This window comes from Mytilus galloprovincialis, chromosome 10 (genome assembly GCF_965363235.1).
Source record: "Mytilus galloprovincialis chromosome 10, xbMytGall1.hap1.1, whole genome shotgun sequence".
Lineage (NCBI taxonomy): Eukaryota > Metazoa > Mollusca > Bivalvia > Mytilida > Mytilidae > Mytilus > Mytilus galloprovincialis.
The window spans coordinates 9050088-9068893 of NC_134847.1; the positions used below are offsets into that span (position 1 = coordinate 9050088).

An 18806-nucleotide genomic window follows, 5' to 3' on the forward strand; every position below is an offset into this window, starting at 1 on the left:
GGGTTCGTGTTGCTTAGTTTTTAGTTTTCTATGTTGTGTCATTTGTACTATCATTTGTCTGTTTATCTTTTTTTCTTTTAGCCATGGCGTTGTCAGTTTATTTTCGATCTATGAGTTCCCTCTGGTATTTTTCGACCCTCTTATATGACTGTCAGATTAAGGCAATCAGCATAACACTGTGTTGCATGGTTCAGTTTGTTACATGTATCATAAATGTTATTATTTAATTATAATTAAATTTTATTCAATTTGTCTCGTGATTGTACTAAGACCCAGAAATTAACCAATCAAAACCTTGGAATGACGTTTCGAACACATAAGTAGTGTTTGGACATAAAATTTAGATGTGAAAATAGGAATTGCATCGAAGAGACAAGATCCCTACTCAACAGCAGAAAACAAGCCAAGGCCAACTATAGGTCGTCAACAAAGCAAGAAAATCCTGCACCCAGAGGTGGGCTTCAAATAGTTTAAATACCATTTTATAATGATAAAACTGTGTTTAATGTAGAATAGTTCACACGAATTGATCGCAATTTACAACTGAACAATTTATCCTCTTTTCACTAATTTTATTAACCCTATTTCATTCACAACAGGCGTGTGATGTGACGTTAGTTAATACAAAAACATTTAACCGGTCGACATAAATTTCAAGTCACCCCGGACTGGACTTGACTTTTGACATGTTATTCTTTTGATGTTTTTGTGTGTATTGGATTATCAGGTATTCCATTACACAATACATCTATATTTACGAAACGAATTGACGTGCAGTTAGATTGGATATGTACGAATGTCAGTCAAATCAACAGAGATTAAATGAAAAAGTTGATTAAAATCAAAAATACAGGTGTGACTGACGGCATTTCAGGTGAAAAAGTCTTCGAATAAAGGTAGGCAAATTGACATTTTGTATTTTAAGCGAAAATAAACTTCATGTTTTAATCATGATAGATTAAAAGCTCAAAACAAAGGATATTTGTTATATCCTTCGAATAAGAACTTATTACAGAAATCGCTTAAATTTTACAATTATTTAGTTTATGAATAGCGTATTTGAAAACAATAATAAAAAATATAGGTCACCGATGAGTAAAAAAAAAGATATTTAAAATTTAATGCCAAAAAATGGCATGTTTGCACCAAAGGGAGATTATTTGGAGCTTTTTCAATGATATCAACATTTTAAAAGTCATCTGGGGCCAATCTGAATCGATTTTTTTGGTTGATTTTTGTACCAAATCATAAAGTAATAACTAATAGTGTAACAAATAAAATGTGTAATGAAAAAATAAAGGTTTAATTTTTTGCTGGAATTTTTGTACCCACGAGCCTCCTTAACTTACAACAAATTTTAAACTATCTATTTGGTATACGTGTGTCGACTATGCGGTATGGACTTTACTCGTTATTGAAGACCCTACGGTGACGTATAGTTGTTTTAAAATTCTGTTATATGGTCCAATAAGAAAACCAAATTGTCAAAGATATGGGAAGCATGTGTTGCAATCGATTTACCTGCTCGTACTTCAACAAATATATAAAAAAAGGAGATGTGGTATCATTGCAAATGTGACAACTCTTCACAAGAGACAAAATGACACAAACGGCATCTACTATATGTCATAGTATAGAAAGTCTATTTCTATACGATAGTTTCGAACCACAGCCGATTCTTAAAAAAACATGAGTAGTAAATAGACAATTCAATATTTCTGTCTCTAACTGCTCGTTACATTAAGCTATTATCAGCATCATCGTCTTAAGAATTATTATATATAAATTTTACAGATTTTAAACCTGACACTTTCAATAGTTCTAATTAGGATTAAATCTATGTTCCTCTACTTGAAACTGAATGATTGTAATTATTCTTTGTCATCTACAAAGTACAAGGGACTTTAAAGAAGTGTGAGATTACTGCAATTTTCATAAGAATAATCAAAGGATAATACGATAAATATACCAAACAAGATAATCTTCTGGTATCTCAAGTTTAACTAAATGAAATTGTAAAGAATAGATTACCCAAATAAGTGGAGAAATACACAAGGGAAGATAACTGTGGTTTTAGAAGTGTTACTTACGGTAACTGTTAGGAATCGAGTAAGTGAGTGACTATTTATGTTTTTTCCGCTTTTTAAGTTCTGTTATTCATATACTTTCAATTTATGGCAGTCTGTATAAAACTTGTTGTTTTGAAACAGAGTAGCGAACAAAAAATACTGCCATCCTGGAAACAATTTGACGATGCCGGTTATTTCTATAGATTGTTTACGAAGTGAATATATACCTTATACCGGTATATGTTTTGAAAAATAATTAAGAGGTAAAACAAAAATAATCCTAGTTTTGTCAATTGATATTATTATAGTTTTACATATTTTAATGTCTCGGTTATATGTTTATTAAAGCAATTTTTTGTATTTCAAATTCATATTTAGTTAGGCTGTAGGGTTGTATTTGAAATACCTCAATCTAATTGTTACAGTTAATTCGCACAAAATTAATAAACAGTACAAATGAACTTCATTGTTTTTGAAATCATACCGCTGTAATGGCCTAGTAAGATAAACCCATTTATTTTGTAAACAAGAAGTAGAAAGTAAACACAATCTGCACAATGAGGTTTGACGTACGGTGTTAATTATTGAACACAAAACGAAATTTGATACATGTATTGTTTGTAATAAAGTAAAATATTGATCGAGTTTGATTATATAGTACGAGCGTATCAAGAAAATACAATGTCATTTTGACTTGAATTGAACTCTCCCTTTTATTAACTATGTCGATATAAATATGTATGTTAGGGACGACATCAAAAGATCGATGTAGGATAAAAACTTAAATCAAATAGTTTGGGGGTGGGGGGGGGGGGGGGGTCTACATTGATGCAAGTTTTGTTAATCTGAAATCGATTTTACATATATCCCTATTGGTCAATCAATTTTTTCCAAATTAAGTTAAGAGGGGGGGGGGTGTGGGGGTCAGTGAAAAAACTATGTGAATTAAGTTTTTCTTATCCTTCATTGAACTTTTGATGTCGTCCCTAATATGGTCTCAAATTCAATCGACTGTTTTACAGATTTTTATTGTTTTGTTACCCTCTTGATTCTTCAGGATGTGAAATTGATTTGTCAACTGATATATGTTTCTGATAGTTTTATTTGGGTTTCAGTTTTATTTTTAAATGACACAAATGGCTGCCTAGCCCCCGGGGAACAGGCTCGTGGTGATTTTTTTAAGCAACAATCGTCGCGAGTTATAATTTCTTATACTTCCGAAAGTAATTATTGTCACCCCTCTTAGTAATTTGTTTGTTTTCCTTTTAATCCGGAATAAAGACAATGGTATACGTAGAACAGGATTTTCCTTTTAACAAAATTCTAAAAATTAATTCTAACTTTATTCAAAGAATCTTACGCTGCATACATTTTTATTATATTCATTGTTATATGACATAATATATTAAATAAAACATTATCTGAAATATTGTCGAACCTTTCATTGAATCTTTAGCGTAACTTATTTTCATTATTCAATAAAGAAAATGCATTGAGTTGAAGATTCTACGAACACTGTAGGTTTTGTTTTTATACTAAAACAAATTAAGCACGAATAAGCAATAAACAGAATTTGTAACAAATACCGGTAAACAGGAATTTCCTACCGCGTGGTTTGACGCAAAAGACAATGTTTTTCGACGTGTATTGTTACAATACAATATGTGCAAGTCCTTGTCCGTTTGACAACGCTTTAAACAAAGAGAATGCAAGCGAGAATAATGGTTTCAAACAAAGCACTCTCTCATGTGTATAATCAAAAACATAGGTACACGAGTATATAAGCAGATAGAAGTATTAAAAAGTTCATTTATATGGTATATGTACATAAGTAATAGAACTGTGTTATTACACCTGTAAAGCGTCGACCGATGAAATTGCAAATCTCTCAATTATTGGTTCGAGATAACGTCTTATTTTCATTTATAATTATCAACGTTTCGGAACTGAACTATTATCCGCAGAATTAAATTAGATTGGTTTTGTGTGTTTGTAGGTTATGGAACTTTACTAAGTGTGACGATTTGTATCATTTAAGATAACTTGAAAAAATATATATGTATGAAGACTAGAGGGATTGAAGCTTTCAGAAAGATATAGAAGAAAGAATAAAAAACAGAAAAAAATAAACACGTGTAACAAAACAAGTTGACTTTAAGAAAAGATCAAAACTTGTGTGTACGAAGGAAGAAAAGAGCAATTAAACATCCATTCGGAAATTTGCTGTAAAATGGCGGCTCCAGACTTGCTAGATGTGAAAACAGACGCAGACTACATTGCACTCCGACGTCGGATGAGTCGACTAAGAGTAACAACACATAAACCTGTGGATGATGAAGACGACGGTAAGTAATTCATATATTTAATGTCGATATATTCCTCAAATATAACACAGAAAAATATTGTTTTATTTCCTACCTATATGATGGAAAGGGTGCGTTATGTTTTCCGGTATGTGTCTCCGTCTGACTGTCTGTCCGGTAGCTTCGGTTAAAAATATTTTGTTTTGCTAGGGTGACAATACTTTACAACTTTATATTTAGTACACAATTTCACATATTTATTGCAGAAGACAGACAAATTATACCAGAGGGATATTCAATCTCATAAGTCGATAACACTGAAACTGACAATACAATGGCAAAAACAAAAATAACGATAGGACAAACAACAGGACACAAAACACAACATAGAAAAATAAAGACTGATTTTATTATAATATGAATCTTTTAGTATATATATGATGTACCCATTTAAAATGAATAAAACTGTGTCCCGAACAATACAATATTTTAGTAAATTTACTCTTTGACAAGAGAAGACATAAGCCTTTACCCTTATAAACTTTGCGCTCAGGTGTATTGTTGAAGGTCGAGTCATGCTTATTTGAATGCTTATTTGAAGGAGTCTTGTGTCTTTAGACGCACATCTTTAAAGCTTATTGTCAATGCTTTTGCTTTGGCATTGCAAGTTCATTTTACACTTGTAAGATTGACTACCCATTTGGTACTTTCCGCCTCTCTTCCATGCGTACAATTCTTAAGTATTTTGTCGTATCTTTATACTAGCGTACACAAGAAATCAAGCTTGACAAGTATTGTTATCAGCTAATCGATGAAGTTATAACTACAAAATTATAATCAATGCAAAATTGCATGTTCAGTAGTGGCAGTGTTTGCGTTACGTTGCATATGATGGTCTTATCTTTTAATTTTACTTTGAAATGTCACGAACTGATTGGTTGTTCTTTGTTTAACTTCCTGTTTTTTGCATGCAACTGTTTTATGCAATTCATGAAGAAGAACAAACCATAAAAATCAATAAGATGAGATCTAAGGGGACTGAAGAACGGGAAATGTTCACTGAAAAAGTGGGCATGTTGGGTGCGGATTGAAAATTTACAATTTGATAGGCAAACAAACCTTGCCATCTTTGAACGTTTTAAAAGAAAAATTCAGGTCCAGTGGCGGATCCAGACCTTTTCCTAAGGGGGGCCGCTGACTGACCTAAAGGGGGGGGGGGGGGCGCTCTAGTCATGCTTCAATGATTCCCTATATAATCAACCAAATTTTCCCCACGAAATGGGGGCCGGGCCCCCCAGGCCCCCTCCTCTCCTGGATCCGCCTAAAAGGTCCGTGTACGCGCACAGAGAATGGTACACTCCCAGTTATGACGGAGTTTGTTTGAGAACATGAAGTAAGACGTCAATACTCAAAAGGAAAATAAGGCGCAAAAAAAAAACCAACTCAAAATAGTATTCGTGTTTATTTCATATAAAAGAAAGAACGAATAAACAGAAAAATGTTTTTTTTATTAAGTCTTTATTAGTTAAACATCTAATTATAACGAACATAAAATGTCATCTTTGTGTGAGGAAATTTTAAAAAATATTTATCAAATATATACTTCAAACGTAAAAACCTGACAAAGAAAAACATGATCAGCTTACGATGTACATTGTTATTTCTTTTATTTTGTATACTGCTCAACCCATGGGAAAGCTTTGTATCACTTATCTTGATCAAATCCATTTATTTAACGAAAGTAACATATTAAAAAACAAAATAAAAGAAACTTTGATTGAATATTTTTAACATTGAATTTCATACAAAGCCGTCAAAATGTTTTGTCATGTAACAAGTAGGCGATACTCGACAACACAAATAGTCTTTTTGTCTTTTATATCTACTGGTATATGTTTTATATAATGCATATAGTCCTCTAATGCACCCTTTGCGATTTTTCAAATAGAATCTAATGAAAAACAAATGCAAGGAGTGTATTTTTTACGTTTTAAATTAATTTCATATTTGAACTTATGCACTTATTTTTAAAACCACTTGAGAAAAACATCAGTTAGTATTTATAGCCTTGAAATAAAAAAAAAACACATTACAAATTAAAAATTACGTTATAAGTAATTTGTTTTAAATTGCATAGACCTCAATAAGACTTTAATGCATATAGTCAGGCCCTTTACAGAATAACAAAATGGAACTCAACGAAAATCTAATATAAGTAGTGCCATCTTTTGAAAGATTGAAGAGAAAAACAGTTATTATCTAATGTAGACTCTGCGATGAATAACATTATGAGTCAATTTAAAGAATATATATATATATATATTTTTTTTTTAAATATTAAACCTAAATTTAATGTACTTTTCATAAATCATTTGAGAAAAAAAGTTATTAACTAGACAAAAATAAATTAGGTAATAAACATTACGAATAGAAAAATAGGTTTTTAAATACTTTAATTAAAAGTTTTAAAACCTAAAACGGACAATTACACATCTTTACTTTGATCTTTACTTATCCTGATAATATATGTAAATACATGTATAATTATACCTATTATTGTATAGCAATATAATATTTCCCACAGAAAGTAACCAAAAGTTAGCGTGCAATAAATTCTAATATTGCACTAGTGCAATAAATCTTCAAAATTCATGACGTCATGAACGACAAAACCTTAGTTTAAACCAATTTTTACTTTTAAATATTATATTGCTATACAATAAATGGGTTATTGCATGAATATTGGGGAATATTGTCCCTCGTAGAACATATATTGCACTCGCAAGCTCGTGCAATATAAAGTTCTACTCGGGACAATATTCCCCAATATTCATGCAATAACCCTATATTACTGAGACCAGGATAAAATGGTATTATTAGATTTATCCTCCCCTCAAATATTAATCAAGATAAATAGTATAGTTCTGTGCGAACATTAAGGATGGATTAAGTAGATCAAAACACTGAGATTTTTTTCTCTACTTTTCCAAACATCACCTTTAAATAACAGTATGAGCAGTTTATTATCGCTCTGATTAAGCACTTTTGGTTGTACCTTTCGCGTGCAATCTGTTTGCTTTGGTTGTTTGGCAGATTACTCGTGTTTGTATTTCTGGGAGGGTTTCTTTTTACCGAAATGCGGGCAATACCCTTTCTAACATGACAAAACGACTTAATATAAATTCACAAAATACTTCTAGAGGTCAACATACGACCTTCAACTATAAGTACGGGCTACAACACATACTATATAGCATAAGTCAAATTGATCAAGCGTAGAGAAACATTTAACAATGTCTACAATTCAAACCATATTTCCTTCATGACAAAGACAGTCGCCGATTTCCTGGCTTTGGAATGGTACTTAAACTAGTCAGCACTCAACTTCCTGATATGCCAAACTTTTTGGAATTAAAAAAAAATATTCGCAACTTTGTCATTTTTCGATGTCCATTTGGGATTTGTGGGTCCCGAATGCTCTTCAATTCGTTCTTTAGTTAAGCTTTTCAATTTCTCATTGTATCCTAGCATTACTAAATTATAACGTATCTTATGAAGATGAAGCTCTCGTCTGGGGGTAAAATATTGTGTTCAGCTTTGAACCTATGATCAGATTTTCATGCATGTAACTGTAAACACTGAACATATTTCCAATAGTTGTGTTGTAAAGCGAATTGTTTGTTTCTAGTCCAATACCCGATATATAATCTGAAATTAGGAATAAGTTTGGCGTCCTTAAGTGAGATTTAACTTTTTTAATAAGTATTATTTACAGTCAATTTAAATAACACATGTATACAAAATAATCATTCCTATATCTACAATATTGATACAATTTTCAATAATTGATACGAAACATAATACTACTTCAATAAAGTTGAAATCACAATATTGCCATGTCCATTCTAATCTGTCTAACCTTAAGTGAACTTTGATACCTACTAACATGTTTAACCCTGTCACATTCTGTATGTGTCTGTACAAAGTCAGGAGGATGTAATTCAGTGGTTGTCATTTGTTGCTGTGTTACATATTTGTTTTACGTTCATTATTTTGCATATCAATTAGGCCGTTAGTTTTCTCTCTGTTGAACTGTTTTACAGTTGTCATTTCGGGGTCTTTTCTAGTTAACTATTCGATATGGGCCTGGCTCATTGTTAAAGGCCGTACGGTGACCTATTCTTCTAGCTGTTAATGTCTGTGTCAGTTGGTCTCTTGTGGAGAGTTTTCTAATTGACAATCACACCACATCTTTTTTTTTTATATTTGTGTAATAATCGCGGTCAGTTTGATTAACAAAACATAAATGTTAAAAAAACTCACAAGTATAAACATTTAAAAACTTTTCACATCACATAAAATGTTCGGCAAGTATGACATATCGGTTTCATGGATAGTGAATTATACATTGGCAAGCAAATTTACTTAGCCTGAACAGTTGTAAAAAGCGGTCAAAGCTTCTTAATGAATTGTATCCTTAGCTTGAAAATAATATACACTGAAAAAGTAGTGCTTAGAAATTAAACACTTGTGTTGCATTTTTAGATCTAAACGTGTTTAGGATTGTGTTTGATTTCTGAACACATTACTCAGTAGGCACATAATATCTATTTAAACACGTTTAAAAATGAAAGTGTTTAGAAATCAAACACATACTTTTAAACTAAACACGATTATATAAACAATCATAAACATATTGTACTGAGACACGTTTAGACCTAAACATGTAAAAAAGTGCACAAATGATGTGCTTAGAATTGTGTTTAGGTTCTAAACTTTATTTTTACAGTGTAGATACCAAAAATGAACCGAAACATAATTGTTTTTTTTTCTCCATTAGTTTTTCCTATTTTCTTTTTGTCTTTCCAGGTAAAAATGGATAAACAAAGTTGTGCTGTTTGCAAACAAGCAGCGATAATTATATATTATCGTTGGTCATTTCTACGATCCTGTACGGCGAAAGTTAGAAAAGCAATCGAGTTGAGATGACCAATGTTATTGCTATTTTACTTATGCCGACGTTGTTAATTTCATTGACAACAGCATGTGCGCCCTTAGTTTCTAGCGATATTTTTTCATATCACTCTACTGGCCCATGGGTTGAGAAAGGAAATTATCAGTCAGTAAGACCAAAAGAAAATTTCGTAGAATAGTGATAATAAATAAATTCTTGATAAACATGTTTGGAATATTTGTAGTCTTAAATTTTCATTACTTCGTTTTTCAGATGAAGAGCTTTCAGATGAGATGTTAAAAGACTTAATTGTATTCTGGAAAAAGAACAATACGGATATTGCTAAACGGTTTGTTCAACAGAGAAAAGAAAGAAGAGGTAAGCAATGTTATGTTTAGTCTGATACAAGATACTAAATACAGAAAAAGTTGATGAGTGCCACATTTTGGGCTCTGTTCACCCATCGGGACCAATTGAGATCGCTTCTGGGAGTGAAGTCATAAAACTTTGCTCAGTGCTCGGAACAAAAAATCATGCATTTTGATTGGTTGATTTTGGAGTATGAGTATGAGTATGGAGTGTGAGTACAAAAAACAATTTCAAAAGTTTTATGACTTCAAGGCCAGGCCCCAGGTTCATTGAAAAGTTTCTGTAGCTCGATCTTTAGTTTTTTATGTGGTGTTTCGTAATTTGTTGTTTGTCTTTTGGTATTTTTTGGTATTTGACAAAGGCGTTGTCAATATAAAAAAGAAGATGTGGTATGATAGCCAATGAGACAACTCTCCACCAGAGACCAAAATGACGCAGAAATTAACAAGTATACGTCACCGTACAGCCTTCAACAATGTCAGTTTGTTTTCGACTTGTAAGTTTAAGTTTGAAAATCCCTTTTGTATCTGTCTCCTCTGTTTGGTAAGTTTCATTTTAGTATGACAGATGAAGTTTACATGTAAGACCGAGCGGTTTATACAACATATGAGAGATAGAAAAAATTGCAAAGTATTTAGCAAATCTGATCGGAAAATTAAGATAAATTGGTGAGATCAACAATTGAAGAATTGAGAATGTCATATAAGATTGAGGACCATTCTACAACACAAGAAAGTACAATTAAGAACATCCTGCAAAGGTGTAATTGTGATACAAACTAGAATAACCATGACACCAAGCTTTGTCATGGTTATTCTGGAAAACAACGCTTTCAGAAAACTGTACTATTTTCAAATGATTCTTCAAAAGAATCGATTATAGTGTTTACATTGAAAAGCATTTGATAATGAAGGGAAACTAATTACATCATGTTCTTTAGGGAACGACCATTTAACTTTAAGGGAGAGAGGGGTATGGTTTTTCCAAAAACAAATATATTATCCCCAATTTGATGTTTTTCAAGTAGATGACCCAAAAAAAATATTCTGAATCCAGATTTTATCCATAAAGGCATTTATTTTATTATTTTGAAAAAAAATAATTTTATTAATAGCGTCGTAAAACAAAACAAAATATAAATCGGACAAAAAACCATACCCCCCTTGAAGTTAAATGGTTGCACCCTAAGTTAATGTTGGTGTCAGCTTTGTGAGTAGGAATATGTAGGTTACAGTAACTCTACCTTGGTCAGACAAAACAAATTCCATAATCTGCGTATCGTACGATAAAAGGAAAACCAAATCGGTTCTTTTGTTACTTTTTTTCCATAGGCACGATTTAAACGTAAAGGTGAGCTTAACTTATTTTTCGAATGATCAGCTACATAAAAAAAAACTATAAAAAAAACAATCTACAAAAAATGCCTCTTTGTTGCAATAATATACTAATATGTGGTAATTGTATTATTTATTTTTTAGCAAAGAAAAAGGCCACTACCTTGGTACCAGGCTCTGTAGGAGAAAGGAGGAAATCGATTGAATTCGAGGATTTAGATATGACTAGACATGGACTACGACTAAAAACACATGAACCATTACACAAGAATAAAAGAAAGATAATGAACATACCGGAAGCAGATTGCACCGGAAGTGACGAGACTCTTTCAGTTCGGAGGCCGCTTAAGTCGGCAAATGAACAGAGAATGGATATGATCATCCACAGAACTAGTTCAAAAACTAATATGTGTAAGGCTGAAGAAAAGATCTTTAAATCAAAACTTGCAACATCGTTGTCAGTTCCAAAAGCGGATTCTCCAACTGGATTCAGACCTCGTGTAGGATCCAGTTCAGACAAATTTAGGAATCGAACAGACTCAGGATCGAAAAAAGACTTTAAAAAAGGCCTCGTAGTGGAGTCGGATCGACCAAGAGCAGTTTCAGCAAAATCCGCCCGAAAACCAACTGTCTCAGAATCCGAAAGTTTCCGTCAAAGATCAGATTCAGGCTCGTCGAAGTCTCCACCCGAACCTAAAAAGCGGTACAGGAATCCAGTAACAAAACAAGTACCAATGCCAATAACAGCAACATCAGCGCATTGACAAATACAATGACACACTGTATAAATCAAAATGAACATTTATTTAATTGGTTTGCTTATGAAAATCGTGCATTTTGGGCTCATTGCTATATTTTATTCTATGAATGGAAATAAATGTATATATTGTTCTAAGACAATTAGACAAGACACTTTCATTTCGTTTCCTTGCTATCTTACTGTCTATTTTGTTTTAACCAATAGCAGTTAAAAGTATATATATATTCATTTTTGCTGTCATTTTCAAGAGTATCCTTAGTATTTCCCCCCAAAAAATAATCAGGTTTTGTAAAAAGATTAACAATATTTATAGTTATGACCGTTATATAACCGTTGATTGATAATTCATGTCATCACATGCGTGCTGACTATACTTGGCTGGTGGTACCCTCTGAGAGGAAACCTCCAACAGCAGTGATATCGATCCTGTGGATGTAAATAAACCCACCAAAGATCCCGGAATAAAATTCTTGCGTTTCATCTACAAAAAGATCATGAGCGACATGAGTGACGCTCATGATCAAATAAAGTATTCACAAGAGGGGCGAAAGATACTAGAGGGACATTCAAACTCATAGATAGAAAATAAACTGACAAGGCCATGGCTCAAAAAAGAAAACGACAAACAGATGAAAAATAGTACACAAGCTTATATCAATAGAATAAGCAACACGAACCTAATCATAAACTAGGGCCTACTTCGATTCGCCCAACTCGGGTTACTCGAGTTACATTTTTAAGTTTGATTGCGCATGCGTCAAGAGCGTATCAATCGAAGCAAAAACTGCACTAAGGGTCCATTGTTTACTATATCAGCATGGATGAATTTACGATACTAAACCATATTATAGTGATGATGAATAAATGATCGCAATTTAGTATATAATTGATTCTAACCAAAATTCTTAATACAATTATTGACAACTTTGTTGCCCAGGGACATGTATTTTCACCTCAGCGGGAAAATGCAAAGTTTTTTCGTTTATTTTGGATCTCGGGATTCGATGATTTTTTCCCCTGGGATACAGGATCAGACCCCTTATAACCCCCATACATGGCTGCGTGTAGGCTAAGCATATACATGTAGTTTATGATAACGGAAAGGGGCAAAGGGGGTCCTAATAAGAGCAGAACAGCAGGGACTTTCTATACTAAGTATATATAGAAAGTCCCTGAGAACAGTGAACTGATTTTAACAGCTAGGCATATATTCACAATAGCCAATAACAATGCCTAAAAAACACCCAGAACACAAGAACAGTAAACGCCACCTTGCCCCCTCCCTTCCGAAAAGTATAACGGAGGTTCACATGTGTATATTATAGAGAATATTTATAATTGATGGACATTGATATAATACAAAAGATATATTGCGGTGTTTTAATGTAACTATTGTAATTGAACACTTAAACTTCTATTTCGTCACATAAAATGGCTAAAATCCGTTTAAATCGTAAAAATATATTTTGGAAAAGCACTCCCGTATCTTTCGTCGCCATATTGCCGTTTAACTCGACTCGATTAAATCAGGGGCAGGGTTGATATCGAGTTAACTCGAGGGTTGTAAAATGAAAAAAAACCTCGGGTACTTCGATTGCAACTCGAGTAACTCGGGTTACCCGAGTTGGACGAATCGAAGTAGGCCTAGGGGTAATGTTAGGTGATCCGGAAGGGTAAGCAGATCCTGTTCCATATGCGGCACCGGTCGTGTTGCTCATGTTACTACAAACCCGGTTAACAGTCTTATTCGATAGGTCACATTGGTAAGAAAATAGCATGGAGGACCTTAAATCTAAGAGTAAAATCATATTATGTCTTCCTGAAGATTAAAGCTAGTACATTAAAATCCAAAACAGTATTTCGGTTAAGCATACATCAAGCTACAAGTTCATTCATATAACATTTAAGAATTGTCACCCTAAGCATAATTGTGATATTTGGTGCTTGACGTAACTCTCATCAACCGATCAATGTACATGTAGATAGTCCATTGTGTGCCTGCCAAAGTAATATCTGATGTAAAAATTACATTTAACTCTTAAAGCTTTGAAAATATTGCATGATTATCATCAATTAAAAGTTATTTCTTTAATATTTTTGTGTCTAATGTAATTAAATTTTCACTCGACTTGCTTGCCCAGTTTTAGATTATTTTTATATGGTTTATTCAGTTTGTTCAATAAAGAAAAAGTAATATGGGATGACTTTGTGTTGCTTGCAGTAGGTTCTTTTATTACGACACAACTATAATGTGTCTACAATGAACTCCGAGTACTGCAAATAAAAAAGAAAGAACATCTCTTGTGGAGAATTGTCTCATTGGCTACCATACCACAACTTCTTTTTTATATTGAGCAGAAACTAACCGAAGGCCTCAAATGGGGGTTCAACTGGCCCCTAAACAGAAACCAACCGAAGGCCTCAAATGGGGGTTCAACTGGCCCCTAAACTCAAACGAGTACTAGTTTAATGAAAAACATATATTTGAACTGACGAGAGTGTTGACTTGACATACATAAGAATTTGTGGCAGGGTTAAACAATTTATTTTAGATCTCAACTATATTGGTCTTTTGTGGATAGTTGTCTCATTGGCAATCATACTACATCTTCTTTTTAGCTCACCTGGCCCGAAGGGCCAAGTGAGCTTTTCTCATCACTTGGCGTCCGTCGTCTGTCGTCGTCCGTCGTCCGTCGTCCGTCGTCTGTCGTCGTCCGTCGTCTGTCGTCGTCCGTCATCCGTCGTCTGTCGTCTGTCGTCGTTAACTTTTACAAAAATCTTCTCCTCTGAAACTACTGGGCCAAATAAAATCAAACTTGGCCACAATCATCATTGGGGTATCTAGTTTAAAAATTGTGTCAAATGACCCGGCCAATCAACCAAGATGGCCGCCATGGCTAAATATAGAACATAGGGGTAAAATGTAGTTTTTGGCTTATAACTCAAAAACCAAAGCATTTAGAGAAAATCTGATAGAGGTTGATATTGTTAATCAGGTCAAGATCTATTTGCCCTCAAATTTTCAGATGAATCAAACAACTGGTTGTTGGGTTGCTGCCCCTGAATTGGTAATCTTAAGGAAATTTTGCTGATTTTGGTTATTATCTTGAATATTATTATAGATAGAGATAAACTGTAAACCGCAAAAATGTTCAGCAAAGTAAGATTTACAAATAAGTCAACAGGACCAAAATGGTCAGTTGACCCCTTTAGGAGTTATTGCCCTTTATAGTCCATTTTTAACCATTTTTCGTAAATATTAGTTATCTTTACAAAAATCTTCTCCTCTGAAACAACTGGGCCAAATAAAATCAAACTTGGCGACAATCATCATTGGGGTATTTAATTTAAAAATTGTGTCCAGTGACCCGGTCAACCAACCAAGATGGCTGCCATGGTTAAAAATAGAACTAAAGGGTAAAATGCAGTTGTTGGCTTATAACTCAAAAACCAAAGCATTTAGAGCAAATCTTGATGGGGTTGATATTGTTCATCAGGTCACGATCTATCTGCTCTGAATGAATTGGACAACTGGTTGTTAGAGTGCTGCCCCTGAATTGGTAATTTTAAGGAAATTTTGCCGTTTTTTGTTATTATCTTGAATATTATTAAAGATAGAGATAAACTGTAAACAGCAATAGTTTACAGCAAAGTAAGACCTAAAAATAAGTCAACATGGCCAAAATGGTCAATTGACCCCCTAAGGAGTTATTGCCCTTTATAGTCAATTTTTAACAATTTTCATAAAATTTGTAAATTTTTACTAACATTTTCCACTGAAACTACTGGGCCAATCATTATAGATGGGGATATTTGTACGCAGCAAGAATGTTCAGTAAAGTAAGATCTACAAACACATCACCATCACCAAAACACTATTTTGTCATGAATCCATCTGTGTCCTTTGTTGAATATTCACATATACCAAGGTGAGCGACACAGGCTCTTTAGACCCTCTAGTTTATATACCTATTACAATTTCGATTAATATGCTGCCAATCTAATTAAAAACCGATCTCTCATCGCTCCTGTTTCTGATATGTCGCGTGGGAGATCTAACGAAACCCACTTTGAGGTCACTCACGTAGGTGTGTCTTTTTCGACCAATGAAATTGAGTCTTCCACGATCTTGGAAGTTTAACGTAAGGCAAAGGGATGTAACTCATTTTATTTACGACGAAATCGTCAGTCAAAATAATTCATAAACTTTTTTGAGTGGCTTATTAATAGGTCGTCAATCATTTGCATATCTTTATAAATTCATGACTTTTAGTTCACTCACATGTGACCTCAAAGCGGGTTTCGTTAGATCTCCCACGCGACATATCAGAAACAGGAGCGATGAGAGATCGGTTTTTAATTAGATTGATATGCTGCTTGCTTACCATGTATATGAAGATAAAATAACATACAATAAATAAATACTGAACTCTAGCTGCAATTACGTTGTAATCGAGAACAAAAGCAAACAAACAAACTTATTCTTTTTTCAGATATAAAGTCAATGTACTGAACTGCAGTCTTCCTACGCTCTAATACTAGTTGCTGTACATGATTTAAGATAAAAAGTATTACATGGCATGATCTTGTGCAATGTTTAAAAAATCACCGTATGGAATTTCAATTCAGAAAATAAATAAAAGAAATATTTGTGTTTGTTTTCCGAATTCATTCTCGCATGACATCAAGATATATATTTTAGCTGGTGCATTGATATCTACTTTTGGTAATAATAAATAGCCAACGAATCATACTGACCTATAAAAATCCAATGGTTCCTCTCTGAAAACGGAACGGTTCTTATATCTTCTTCTTCTGGTAAACAGTTACAGCTTTATTAATATTGAAGATTACGAACTATTGATGTGATACGTAATAAAACATAAAATTGAGAATGAAAATGGGGAATATATCAAAGAGACAACAACCCTACCAAAGAGCAGATGACAGATAAGGCCACCAATGGGTATTCAACGCAGCAAGAAAATCTCGCACCGGAGGTCACGGTGTGTACTTGTACAGTGAAAATGGACGTCATACTTATCTCTGAAACTAAAATTAAAAAAAAACTTCAAAGCAAGAGGCTCCAGACTTGGGACACTGTCCGGCGCAAACATGTGGCGGGGTTAAACATGTTCAGTGAGATCTCAAACCTCTCCCTATACCTCTAGCCAATATATAATACATAAACACACAGCAATACGCACAGTTTAACTCTGTTTTAAAGAAGTCCGAGTCCGATGTCAGAATAAATAACAACATTAAACTCTTTAAATAAGCGACTTTTCCCCGATTTTTCACTCCACTAAACATATAACAATAGGTAGGTTTTACATTTATGTATAGTTCAAAGAAAGGTAACTGTAGTCTTATATACTACATTCGAAGTTGAAAACACAAGAATGCAATTTTCAGATCGGAATCAAGTTTACTATTTCAATACATGATGTTGCCTCCTTGGCTTGTCACTACTGAGATTGTGAGTTGTAACGTATCACGTGGCGGGTTGTGAGTTGTAACGTATCACGTGGCGGGTGCGCTCAACAAATCTTATTTGACAAGGATTGACAGTTTGTTTTGCCGAAGGTCAGTGGTTCTATCCGGGCAATCCGGCTCCCTCTGTCAATTAAAACTGACCACAACGATAGAGAAAAACAAGTGTCGCAGCAGTGGTCTAAGGGCAGAGGACCTCTGGATAGGGGACGAAACCCCTTTATACTAATGCATTATAATGAAAAAAAACTCACAATTTCTTTCATTAAAAATTCATGAATAGCAACATTCTTGGTGGGTTAAGTTGGAGAACAAAACTTTACTTCATATGAGATTATTTCAGCTTCCCAGTTGTGACGTTTCCATTTCTATGTAGCAACACTTCAGTAGAGTATGCATACGGAGTATATAGCTCCCAGTTGATACGATATTTCAGAACTTGTATTTTCAATCAAGATTTCCTTGAATGAAGTTGCTACTTACGAGAAAGCTGTAAAAGAGTTTTAAGTGGTGAGGTTGAAATCATCCATACGCAAATTCTAAGATTGCTATTACGAGTTGGTTGATTGTTTCACAGTTTGTTTTCAACTGATGAGTTTGAATATCCCTTTTTGTATTTTTCGCCCCTCTTTTGATGTATGATGTGAGTTTTTTATGTTGATTTCATTGTGTTACTTTGGAATCTATAATGGTCGTTTGTTTTAGAAAAAAATATATGTACAAACGAGTTACTTTAAAAATACGTTTAAAAGGAGATTTGAAACAATTCCCGTGTGAATAGTTTTACACTAGTCATTTTTGTGCCCTTTATAGCTTGCTGTTCGGTGTGAGCCAATTAAAGCTCCGTATTGAAGACTGTACTTTGACTATAATAGTTTACTACTACAAATTACTTGGATGGAAAGTTGTCTCGTTGGTACGTTTTGACGTACACGTAGCTACGCGCCTAAAAGCTTGCATACATTGAAGTTACATATTAACAGTCACTCAATGGTGTTATTCTCTATGCTCAATTATTACGTGTAGGCATTACATTTGTCAATTTTATGCACTTCTCTTACGCTTGCTTTGAAGATATTAAAATTACTATAGTGTTATGCTAATTCATGATAAAAAGGCCGTATTTATAATGACATGAAACAATTATATTTCTTAAAAATATATTTTGTATATAAAAAAAGAAGATGTGGTATGATTGCCATTGAGACAATTCTCCACAAGAGACTAACTGAACCAAAAATTAACAGCTAATTGTCACCGTACGGCCTTCAACAATGAAGCATAGCCCATACCACATAGGCTATAAAAGGCCCCGAAATGAACAATGTTACACAATTCAAACGGGAAATTAAACTACATGTACCAACCAAACATTATTTGAGCTGCTCTGATATCACATTACTAGAACCCACAACTAATCATTGTTACATAACATTTATTGGAGTTCAACTGGTTTCGAATATATTCATAAATGATTTCAAAACAGAATGCGTTGATAATGGCCAATATAAAGAAAGGATAGTA

At 33.6% G+C, this 18806-nt stretch overlaps 1 protein-coding gene across 1 annotated transcript; it reads left to right on the top strand.

Moving 5' to 3' along the window:
- The first annotated feature begins 787 nt into the window (after window positions 1-787).
- On the top strand, window positions 788-11947 carry LOC143049774 (uncharacterized). The gene is made up of 4 exons (XM_076223504.1): window positions 788-896; window positions 4066-4414; window positions 9600-9704; window positions 11174-11947. Exons 2-4 carry the CDS (start codon window positions 4300-4302, stop codon window positions 11791-11793), a joined length of 840 nt encoding a protein of 279 aa, XP_076079619.1. The 5' UTR covers window positions 788-896; window positions 4066-4299; the 3' UTR covers window positions 11794-11947.
- Window positions 11948-18806: the final 6859 nt, after the last annotated feature.